The sequence below is a fragment of the Oncorhynchus mykiss genome, chromosome 12, assembly GCF_013265735.2.
Source record: "Oncorhynchus mykiss isolate Arlee chromosome 12, USDA_OmykA_1.1, whole genome shotgun sequence".
NCBI classification, from domain to species: Eukaryota; Metazoa; Chordata; class Actinopteri; order Salmoniformes; family Salmonidae; genus Oncorhynchus; species Oncorhynchus mykiss.
The window spans coordinates 93,965,861-93,978,346 of record NC_048576.1 but is presented as its reverse complement, the minus strand read 5'-3'; the positions used below and the strand labels follow the sequence as shown (position 1 = coordinate 93,978,346).

The following is a 12,486-nucleotide window of genomic DNA, read 5'->3' as shown; positions in this document are numbered from 1 at the left end:
CTTCCGCATCTGAGGTGAAAGGTGGCAGAGCTAGAACGATGTCTGTCAGACCATGAGACATCTCGAAAATCGGTCTTCTCACAAAAATCATATGTAGGGTGCGAACGGTTTGAACGAAAATTATGATACCACTGTCTTGAAGGCTGAGACTCATAATGGTGTTCTCCATTTTGCTCTAGGATGCCCACAAGCCTCACAAGACATGTCCCGTGTCAAGGTCCCCGGCACCAGTTTAAAAAATATATGGAAATAGCACATGGACATAGTTAGTGCCTAAAATAAAGCAATAAATACATGTAAAAAGACACACACAAAAAAATCCTGATCTTTCTTATATTTCTCAGATAGACAGACACTTCAGAACAAACTTCCTTTGGGGGGGATCTGTTGTTCCATGTAGTGAATCTGTTATTCAATGCCAAAAGCAATAACACCAAATTCAATGTTTCATCAAATATTTTTTTCTTAAAATTCTAAATGAAATACCTAAGTAATCCATGGTGACCATCTTAAAACAATTCCATGTGTTATCGTAGAACAATCACAATCTGAAGCTCTAAAGAAAAAAGGGGAATTCTTCTGAAAATCAGGAACACCATTCTTCCTCCTGCCCCACCTATTGCCCCTGTATGAATATTAGTTGGCATCCAATTGAAGAACATACTGCTTTATAGATCCCAGCGTGAAAAAAAAATATTAGGGCCTGACTTTGAGCACTTGCACTGGGCCTCCATTGAGTCTCCATGTGTCAAGCAGTACAGAGAAACACCCTCTAGATGACAGCAGAGGCTCTTGGATGTACCCTGTCTAACCATCAGTTTAGTGACCTTGTTCCATCAATTTGTGCATACCACTTCACAAATGATTTGAGGTCAAGACCAGCAATGTCCTATTGGGCTCAACAAAGCCGAGAGTGAGGTTCTAGAAAGAGGACTGACTTTCATACGAACTCCTAAACAGGTGGACTGTGGGGAGCTCCGGAGGGATCTACACGTCTATCAGAGAAGATATAAGTTATCAGATCATTTTGAATATGAAGCAGATTTTCCTCAGATACTATTTCCAAACCCCTCACATTGGGAACCTCAGTTGGAGTCCGTGTCAGAAACTATACAGCCTCTTATACGTAGGGATGTGGCTTCCTTTTCACAATTCATAACCAGACCTGTATATCACCGTAACCTTACAAATCAACTAAATCAAGCTCTCAAAACATTGAACAGAAATCAGAATATAGTGATTAAACCATCAGATAAGGGATTCAGATTGTTGAAATGGATAAAGTGCAATATCTTCTTGAAGCAAATTGAAAGTAGGATAATGTTAAACACTATGTTCCACTGCCCCATCTATATCAATATCTATATATTTTCTGGGGGAAAAAATTTCCAAGGCAGTTTTACTTACTGTTTAAAATACATATCTCCTGAGACGTGGGCGGTTCCCTCCAAGATTTCCTTTCGGCTGACCAATAGTAAGTGATTGTGTCTCAGAATCTTACTGTGTTGGTGAATATATTGACTTTTATATCAACCCTCTATCCCAGAAACACCCCAGCTATGTTATATTTATGAATTTGTCAACAGGCTGAAGGGTTTCAAGATTCCAGGAAATGCTTTTTTATTCTATATTGATATTTATTCTTTGTACACAAACATAGATACCAAGATACCAAATTTGTATTTTTATTTTATTTTAAATCTAACCTTTATTTAACTAGGCAAGCCAGTTAAGAACAAATTCTTGTTTACAATGACGGCTTACACCGGCCAAACCTGGACGACACTGGGCCAAGTGTGCGCCGCCCTATGGGACTCCCAATCACGGCCGGTTGTGATACTGCCTGGAACCGAACCGGGTGTCTGTATTGACACCTCTAGCACTGGTGCCTTAGACTACTCTGCCACTCGGGAGCTCAACAATTAGGTCTACAGGCAGTTGCCAATGACTTTCAGAGGTATCCTAGAGGGGGTGATTTTGATAGTTTTCCTACTACAACAAGATGCTAAATGGATCCACCTCTTAGATACTGTGTGGCCAGGTGCCACAAGAGGCACCTCTGAAAATTACAATTGGCTCAGAACAAGGCAGCATGGCTGCTAACATTAATATGCATGTCAATCTCTCATGGCTCAAAGTGGAGGAGAGATTGACTTCATTACTGCTTGTTTTTGTAAGAAGGTTTGACATGCTGAATGTACACTCATGGACACTCATGCATACCCCACAAGACATGCCACAAGAGGTCTCTTCACAATACCCAAGTAAAGAACAGACTATGAGAGGCACACAGTACTACATAGAGCCATGACCTCAAGGAATTGTATTCCACATTGGGGAACTGATGCAAGCAGTAGAATCAGATTTAAAAAACAGGTTAAAAAAACAGGGGGAACTGTGAAGCGACACACACAGGAACAGACACACACACGCACTAGCACACGGACTCTACACACACACTGCATTGTAATATTGTTGTATGGTGGTATTATACATTTTGTATTGTAGATATGTAGTGGTGTAATAATGTCATATGACGTACTGTTTTATATATTTTTTCTATATGTACTGTAAGTGACAACCGCCGTGTATTTGTGAAACGCTGAGTAAGTGAACGGATGATCTCTGCATGTGTGGTTCCCACCATGAAGCATGGAGGAGGAGGTGTGAGGGTGTGGGGGTGCTTTGCTGGTGACACTGTCTGTGAATTATTTAGAATTCAAGGCACACATAACCAGCATGGCTACCACAGCATTCTACAGTGATACACCATCCCTTCTGGTCTGCGCTTCTTGGGACTATCATTTGTTTTTCAACAGGACAATGACCCAACACACCTCCAGGCTGTGAAGGGCTATTTGACCAAGAAGGAGAGTGATGGAGAGCTGCATCAGATGACCTGGCCTTCACAGTCACCCGACCTCAACCCAATTGAGATGGTTTGGGATGAGTTGGACAGCAGAGTGAAGGAAAAACAGCCAACAAGTGCTCAGCATTTGTGGAAACTCCTTCAAGACTATTGGAAAAGCATTCCAGATGAAGCTAGTTGAGAGAATGCCAAGAGTGTGCAAAGCTGTCATCAAGGCACATACCTTGGGTGCCTTTTAGAGAGCACGGTGTACCAACTAGGTCTTGCGCCAGAGGACGAAAAGGTCATTCGGAGACAGTGCATCAACTACATTGTTGCTTTTAGCAAGGAGCTGCAAAAAAGGCTCCCAGACAACCTAGAAGCCTTGTGACACATGGCCTTGTTCAGTGTTAAGGAAACGCTAAAGCACAATAAAGGCACCACTGAAATGATTAAAGTAGCTGAGCTACTGGGATGCCAGCCCCAAACAATTGATCAAATTGTTTCCCAATGGAGAAACAGCTAGCAGTTTGCCATCTGTTTAGGTGGGACTCAACTGAAAATACAGTTGAGTTTTGGAGTGAAGTGAATAACTACACAGACTCTTCCGGGTCAAATCCATTTGAAGAATTGTGCAAATCTGCAGTCACTGCCCTCTCCTTGCCAAACTCAAATGAGGAGGTTGAACGGCTGTTCAGCCAAATGAGTGTGGTCAAGTCAAAGTTAAGAAACAGAATGTCACTGCAAACTCTCAACTCCATACTCCTGGTGCGGTATGGACTGAAGCTGCCTGGTGATACCTGTTACCAGCATAAACTACCAAGTGAAGTTCTGCAGCAGTTTGGCACCACAGCTGCATACAGCGTTAAGGCCTCTCCATCCTCTACTGCTGGTTCCAGCTCTGTGTTAATGCAGTTGGACCGTGAAAATGAAGAGGATTTCCTTGCCAATCTATGATTCATCATATTTACAGTACGTAAGGAGTGGACTTTTTGGAACTGGCGGAGACACACAGCTAATGGTGACAGTGTGTACTGCAGTGTGTGCGAGAACAGTGGCAATATCTGGAGGAAACCATTGAGCAGCTAGCCAGCCAAGCAGCACAACAACCTGGAGAGAGCTGGAGAGAGATGCCTAGCGCACATATCATTATTTGAGTTAAGTTGCTTGTTCAATAAGATAGCATATATACCTTGTTATTAGCTTGTACTTATAATTGTTGATCAGTTAGGTAGCATGTTAACTAACTACCAATACACTGCTTAAAAATATAATTGTTCAGAATGTGTAGGTTTAGTAGTTAAAAATAAAATAAATAAAATGTAATTGTTCAATCATGTGTAATGTGTAATTGTTCAATTATTCAATGTGTTGTGTTAAAAAAATAAAACTATCTGATCATATGAAATGTGTTGTGTTTATATTACTTTTACAAATAAAAATATGTGATAATAAATAAACAAATCTAAACTAATAAATGTCAATTCATATTTTTCGCCCAGATGGCCAGTCAATTTTTGTCCAGATGGCCACCATTGCGACCTGTACGCTCTCGTTGGCTGGCCCTCGCTTCATACTCCTTGCCAAACCCACAAGCTCCATGTCATCTATAAGTCCTTGCTAGGTAAAGTCCCCCCTTATCTCAGCTCGCTGGTCACCATAGCATCACCCACCTACCTGTAGCACGCGCTCCAGCAGGTATATCTCTCTGGTCACCACCAAAACCAATTCTTTCTTTGGGCGCCTCTCCTTCCAGTTTTCTGCTGCCAATGACTGGAACGAACTACAAAAATCTCTGAAACTGGAAACACTTATCTCCCTCACTAGATTTAAGCACCAGCTGTCAGAGCAGCTCACAGATGACTGCACCTGTACATAGCCGACCTATAATTTAGCCCAAACAACTACCTCTTTCCCTACTGTATTTATTTTATTTTATTTATTTTGCTCCTTTGCACCCCATTATTTTTATTTCTACTTTTGCACATTCTTCCACTGCAAATCTACCAATCCAGTGTTTTACTTGCTATATTGTATTTACTTTGCCACCATGGCCTTTTTTTTGCCTTTTACCTCCCTTATCTCACCGCATTTGCTCACATCATATATAGACTTGTTTCTACTGTATTATTGACTGTATGTTTGTTTTACTCCATGTGTAACTCTGTGTTGTTGTATGTGTCGAACTGCTTTGCTTTATCTTGGCCAGGTCGCAATTGTAAATGAGAACTTGTTCTCAACTAGCCTACATGGTTAAATAAAGGTGGGGGAAAAAAATAATAATACATTTGAGAAACGTTCTTGTGTATTCTACGCAACGACGCAGTTTACGTTATTACGTAATGACGCCATCACGCAACGACATCACAATGTAATTCAGCAACAAGTCTATCTGCCTCTAGCAACTTCCCCTGAAAATTAGTTGGCAACACTGTTTCCTGATATGAAATTGAAAGTCTATTTGGAGCCTAACGCATCTACAAAATGGCTGTTGAAACTGTGGCGCACATGTCTCGGCAACATTAGATGTCTGATAAACGTATTGAAAGAAGCCGACTCTGGTAAGTCTAGAGGCTACCTAAAAACTAGTATAAAGTTAGGTCGTCGTCAGACATTCAATAGTAGGTTTGAGCTATGATCACTTATCATCTGAGAATACACGAAAAAATCAATCGTATAAATTCTAAATAAATGACATTTAATTACCACAAAAATTCGATGAAAAAAGATATCATGACAAAACAAATATGTTGCAACCTAGAGGTAGGTAAATGGTTGTTTCTTCCTTGTCTTCTCTCTGGCGTTGGCGAGAATGATAAAGAACTGTAGGCTACGTGTGTGCATTGCAGAGGCCCGTTGGAGGCTTGACAACTTTGGCCAATTGCAGTAAAAACAAAAAAACTAAATTCACCGTGTCTGCCTTGATGTTTATAAAACTTCACCGTCCCCCTCTTGTGCAGTGGAACCCAGAACGATATGTGACCACTTGGTTATAGTGACTCTGTTCTGCCGAGGACACCCATAGCCCTGCTTGGGAAATTTTGCTTAAATTGGCTATTGTTTGAGATGCAGGGCCGGTTCTACCTTGGTATGTCAGCGTGGGAAATTGGTAATGTGAATTGGGCCAAGTTGGAAGTAATAATGCATTTAGGTTATAGTTTATTGAGATGCGTGAAGGCACCACACGAAAAGCTTGATTGTTATGGCGGTTTTAAAACGAATTTCCTGCAATTCTACGTAATGACTTATGTTCACTACTTGGTCAATTGATTTAATTATTTAAATCTATGCAAATGTATTATATGAATAGATTGTTAACTTATCTGTTTTATTTTATTCTGCAATAAGGAATATTGTAAACATGTGTTCAAGTTAATCAAACCAAAGTTTATTTAGCGCAGTACTTTTAGATCCACGAATGGCGATCCAATCATTTAAAATAATATTAATCAATATCGATTGCCTATGCCTAATAGTCCTACTCATTATTATTATTATTATTATTATTATTATTATTACAAATAGAAGATGATCACTTCTCACAATGTTGCTGGTTTAGTCAAGTTAGATCAAAGCTGAATCAATGTCTTGCAAGATCACATAGCGATTCATTTGTATTTTACGTAATATAACCGACTATAATAATATAGTAGGTCTATAACGTCGCGGATACAACTCAAACACCTAATTTCTATTAAGATTTTAGGATGGTTAGCTGAAGATGAATAATACTCTCATGCGCCAAAACTCAACAGAGCCACTAGCCAGGATATATGCTTTGATTGAAACAAAATACAAAGACTTATACTTTGTGAACACAATCTGCTCTAATTATCTCTCGAAACTGCAATTCAAGAAGATCGAAATGGATAGGCTATTCCATTGTAACTGAGAAATAATTGTTATTCAGATGCAATTTCACCAGTAAAACATGAAGAATTATCATTCATGATTGACAGTGATGATGGCCTATTTTGAAATGAGTTATGCCTGACTTGGTGTTTGAGGGTATTACAAATATAAAAGCATGTTGTAACATTCTCTTGCGGGCATAGGCAGAAGTGCAATTGTAGGATGTATTTTATGCATATTCTGTAACAGCACTCTCAAATCCTGTTCCTGGAGAGCTACCTTTCTGTTCATTCCAACTCAAAACTAGCACACCTGATTTAAATAATTTGTTTATAAGATGAATCAGGTTAGTTACATTTGGGGTTGGAGCAGTGGCGGTTCTAGCTTGTATGGCTCCCTGGGCGACACCCCCCCCCCTCCCCCTCCCCCTTTAGCGCCCCCCCCACCCAGCCAACAAACAAATACTGTTATTTTTATTCAGACATTTGTAACAAAACAAATAAATTATCATAACATTTAAAACTGTTTAAATATAAAAATATTTTTAAAAATAACACTCATAAATATCAAAAATAAATAACAAAGACAAATAGGATTTGTGCAATTTAGTTTTATTTGTGTTTTGTCTATCACACAAATACACAAATAGAACACACTTATAAAGAACAGAACCTGATTATTACACTATTGCACTTCAAACAAGAAACACACAAACTAAATTGCACAACTAATTGCATTAGTACTGTACAAAGTTAGAGATGCGCTATTTGATAGATTCCCCGCACCCCCTACCTCGGGCTTCCAGAGGGGAGACCTGAGGTCAACCTACCCCCGCCCCCCCTTCCCCATCTCGTACTTCTGATTGGGAGACCTTCCCAGGCAGCAGCCTGCCTCGCTCCCAAACTAGAATCAGGGCACCCACTCCGACAAGGTTAATTGACCCACAGTCCCAAACCGGGACATGATATCATTGACGTAACGTGCAAGTGAGCGATAGAAAACCGATCACGCAAATGTCACCATTCCGAATATTTATTATTGTTATAAAAACATTTGTTGGTGCGGGTGACCCGTGCTGCCCCCATCAAGATACCGCTCTGGGCGGCTGTACATGTCACCTTTTCCAAAAATCCGCCACTGGGTTGGAGTGAAACCCTACAGGAGGGTAGCTCTCCAGGAACAGGGTTGGAGAGCCCTGCAATGATACACTATTCAATAGGCTACATCTGTCCTGACAGACTTTGATTGAGGAAATTATAACGTAATATACATATTTGTTGCGCTCCCTCATCTAAAAAGAAATACACAACTGCTTATCATGCATACCGACCTGATGGCCTCCATTGGAAATGTTTTGAACAATATCAGGCCTAGGCTACATTCTCTGTCCTAGTACTGTTATGCCTATAACGTTATGTGAACTGATCTGAACAGGTTGGTCATCTATGATATGTAGCTATAACCGAGGTATAGACCTCCATCTGCATATCACTAACAAACCGCTATTATACATTATAACCTAGCCTACTTTACATAATATAACATCTTACTTGTTGCAAAAAACCTTTCTGAATGGATCAATCATGCCCATTTTAGCCCTTCTGTTTACATTCTCAGATGCGTTTAGAAAAGAACCGATTGAAAGACAATAAATAGCCTACTTTTAATGAATACAAATAAGTGTGAGACATGGCTTTGTGTTTCCCCACTGTCTATAACTACCTTAACAAACAGTGACTTATTATTATTGTTAACTACCTTAACAAACAGTGACTATTATTATTATTATTAACTACCTTAACAAACAGTGACTATTATTATTATTATTATTATTATTATTATTATTGACTGTTACCAAGGAGAAGTGACGTCACAACTACATGTTAATGTGATTGAATTAAATCACCTGACTGTTTCGATATGTCTGTTAGTAAATGTTGTATTTCTCAAAGATATAATGAAAGAGAACAATTGACATTCAATAATTAGTTGTCACTGTGTTAACCACAACCAACATGTTGGATCTCTGTTTAGGGCTCAGTGCTCTAAAAAGAGTCTCTCTGTGGAGAAAGAGGAGGGCCCTGCCTCTAAAATGAGTCTCTCTGGGGAACATGACACCAAAGCTAAGAGGTGAGATGACAATATATTCATTATTAATTGTTTTTTTCCAAAACACTAAATCCCCCCAAAAAATTCCATCAGAAATGATTGCGTATATATACCTTAAATATTACTGTTCGCAGGTTTTTAATTAATAGATTTGAAATATGTATATACAGTATATCACAAAAGTGAGTACACCCCTCACATTTTTGTAAATATTTGAGTATATCTTTTCATGTGACAACACTGAAGAAATGACACTTTGCTACAATGTAAAGTAGTGAGTGTACAGCTTGTATAACAGTGTAAATTTGCTGTCCCCTCAAAACAACTCAATGCACAGCCATTAATGTCTAAACCGCTGGCAACAAAAGTGAGTACACCCCTAAGTGAAAATGTCCAAATTGGGGCCAAAGCGTCAATATTTTGGGTGGCCACCATCATTTTCTAGCACTGCCTTAACCCTCTTGGGCATGGAGTTCACCAGAGCTTCACAGGTTGCCACTGGAGTCCTCTTCCACTCCTCCATGACGACATCACGGAGCTGGTGGATGTTAGAGACCTTGCACTCCTGCACCTTCCGTTTGAGGATGCCCCACAGATGCTCAATAGGGTTTAGGTCTGGAGACATGCTTGGCCAGTCCATCACCTTTACCATCAGCTTCTTTAGCAAGGCAGTGGTCGTCTTGGAGGTGTGTTTTGGGTCGTTATCATGTTGGAATACTACCCTGCGGCCCAGTTTCCGATGGGAGGGGATCATGCTCTGCTTCAGTATGTCACAGTACATTTTGGCATTCATGGTTCCCTCAATGAACTGTAGCTCCCCAGTACCGGCAGGACTCATGCAGCCCCAGAACATCACTACTACCATGCTTGACTGTAGGCAAGACACACTTGTCTTTGTACTCCTCACCTGGTTGGCGCCACACACACTTGACACCATCTGAACCAAATAAATGTATCTTGGTCTCATCAATGGTCTCATTATCTTAGTCTGCTTCTCTTCAGCAAACTGTTTGCGGGCTTTATTGTGCATCATCTTTAGAAGAGTCTTCCTTCTGGGACGACAGCCATGCAGACCAATTTGATGCAGTGAACGGCGTATGGTCTGAGCACTGACAGGCTGACCCCCCAACCCTTCAACCTCTGCAGCAATGCTGTCAGCACTCATACATCTATTTCCCAAAGACAACCTCTGGATATGAAGTTGAGCACGTGCACTCAACTTCTTTGGTCGACCATGGCGAGGCCTGTTCTGAGTGGAACCTGTCCAGTTAAATCGCTGTATGGTCTTGGCCACCGTATGTAGAGCAACAATTCTTTTTTTCAGATCCTCAGAGCGTTCTTTGCCATGAGGTGCCATGTTGAACTTCCAGTGACCAGTCAGTATGAGGGAGTGGGAGAGCGATGACACCAAATTTAACACAACTGCTCCCCATTCACACCTGAGACCTTGTAACACTAATGAGTCCTATGACACCGGGGAGGGAAAATGGCTAATTGGGCCCAATTTGGACATTTTAACTTAGGGGTGTACTCACTTTTGTTGCCAGCGGTTTAGACATCAATGGCTGTATTTTGAGGGGACAGCAAAATTAGTATTTAGTCAGCCACCAATTGTGAAAGTTCTCCCACTTAAAAAGATGAGAGGCCTGTAATTTTCATCATAGGTACACTTCAACTATGACAGACAAAATGAGAAGAAAAAAAATCCAGAAAATCACATTGTAGTATTTTTCATGAATTTATTTGCAAATTATGGTGGAAAATAAGTATTTGGTCAATAACAAAAGTTTATCTCAATACTTTGTTATATACCCTTTGTTGGCAATGACAGAGGTGAAGACTTACAGAACGTTTGACAAGGTTTTCACACACTGTTGCTGGTATTTTGGCCCATTCCTCCATGCAGATCTCCTCTAGAGCAGTGATGTTTTAGGGCTGTTGCTGGGCAACACGGACTTTCAACTCCCTCCAAAGATTTTCTATGGGGTTGAGATCTGGAGACTGGCTAGGCCACTCCAGGACCTTGAAATGCTTCTTACGAAGCCACTCCTTCGTTGCCCGGGCGGTGTGTTTGGGATCATTGTCATGTTGAAAGACCCAGCCACGTTTCATCTTCAATGCCCTTGCTGGTGGAAGGAGGTTTTCACTCAAAATCTCACGATACATGGCCCCATTCATTCTTTCCTTTACACGGATCAGTCGTCCTGGTCCCTTTGCAGAAAAACAGCCCCAAAGCATGATGTTTCCACCCCCATGCTTCACAGTAGGTATGGTGTTCTTTGGATGCAACTCAGCTGAGTTGAGTTTTTACCAAAAAGTTATATTTTGGTTTCATCTGACCATATGACATTCTCCCAATCTTCTTCTGGATCATCCAAATGCTCTCTAGCAAACTTCAGACGGGCCTGGACATGTACTGGCTTAAGCAGGGGGACACGTCTGGCACTGCAGGATTTGAGTCCCTGGCGGCGTAGTGTGTTACTGATGGTAGGCTTTGTTACTTTGGTCCCAGCTCTCTGCAGGTCATTCACTAGGTCCCCCCGTGTGGTTCTGGGATTTTTGCTCACCATTCTTGTGATCATTTTGACCCCACAGGGTGACATCTTGTGTGGAGCCCCAGATCGAGGGAGATTATCAGTGGTCTTGTACGTCTTCCATTTCCTAATAATTGCTCCCACAGTTGATTTCTTCAAACCAAGCTTCTTACCTATTGCAGATGCAGTCTTCCCAGCCTGGTGCAGGTCTACAATTTTGTTTCTGGTGTCCTTTGACAGCTCTTTGGTCTTGGCCATAGTGGAGTTTGGAGTGTGACTGTTTGAGGTTGTGGACAGGTGTCTTTTTATACTGATAACAAGTTCAAACAGGTGTCATTAGTACAGGTAACGAGTGGAGGACAGAGGAGCCTCTTAAAGAAGTTGTTACAGGTCTGTGAGAGCCAGAAATCTTGCTTGTTTGTAGGTGACCAAATACTTATTTTCCACCATAATTTGCAAATAAATTCATAAAAAATCTTACAATGTGATTTTCTGGATTTTTTTTCTCATTTTGTCTGTCATAGTTGAAGTGTACCTATGATGAAAATTACAGGCCTCTCTCATCTTTTTAAGTGGGAGAACTTGCACAATTGACTAAATACTTTTTTTGCCCCACTGTATATATATATTGGAAAATATTCAGACCCCTTTACTTTTTTCAAATTTTGTTACCTGTTACAGCCTTATTCTAAAATTGATTAAATCGTTTTTGTTCCTCATAAATCCACACACAATACCCCATAATGACAAAGAAAAACAGGTTTTTAGACATTTTTGCAAATGTAAATGATATATAAAAAAATAAATCATTTACATAAGTATTCAGACCCTTTACTCAGTACTTTGTTTGGCATCGATAACAGTCACGAGTCTACTTGGGTATGATGCTTAAAGCTTGGCACACCTGTATTTGGGGAGTTTCACCAATATTTCTCTGCAGATCCTTTCAAGCTCTGTCAGGTTGGAGGGGGATGGTCGCTGCACAGCTATTTTCAGCTCTCTACAGAGATATTCGATCTGGTTCAGGTCCGGGCTCTGGCTGGGCCTCTCAAGGACATTCAGAGACTTGTCCCGAAGCCACTCCTGCGTTGTCTTGGCTGTGTGCTTAGGGTTGTTGTCCTGTTGGAAGTTGAATCTTTGCCC

General features: G+C 40.7%; 1 protein-coding gene across 1 annotated transcript in view; it reads left to right on the top strand.

Annotated features, from left to right (window-relative positions):
• Nucleotides 1-5,203: 5,203 nt before the first annotated feature.
• The window catches only part of LOC110514005 (NLR family CARD domain-containing protein 3), a 28,506-nt gene continuing 21,223 nt past the window's right edge, over nt 5,204-12,486 (top strand). Inside the window, exons 1-2 of the mRNA XM_036939264.1 lie at nt 5,204-5,409; nt 8,735-8,830. Of these exons, the coding sequence (XP_036795159.1) occupies nt 5,375-5,409; nt 8,735-8,830 (131 nt within the window). The 5' untranslated portion in view covers nt 5,204-5,374. The remainder of the gene's footprint in view (nt 5,410-8,734; nt 8,831-12,486) is intronic.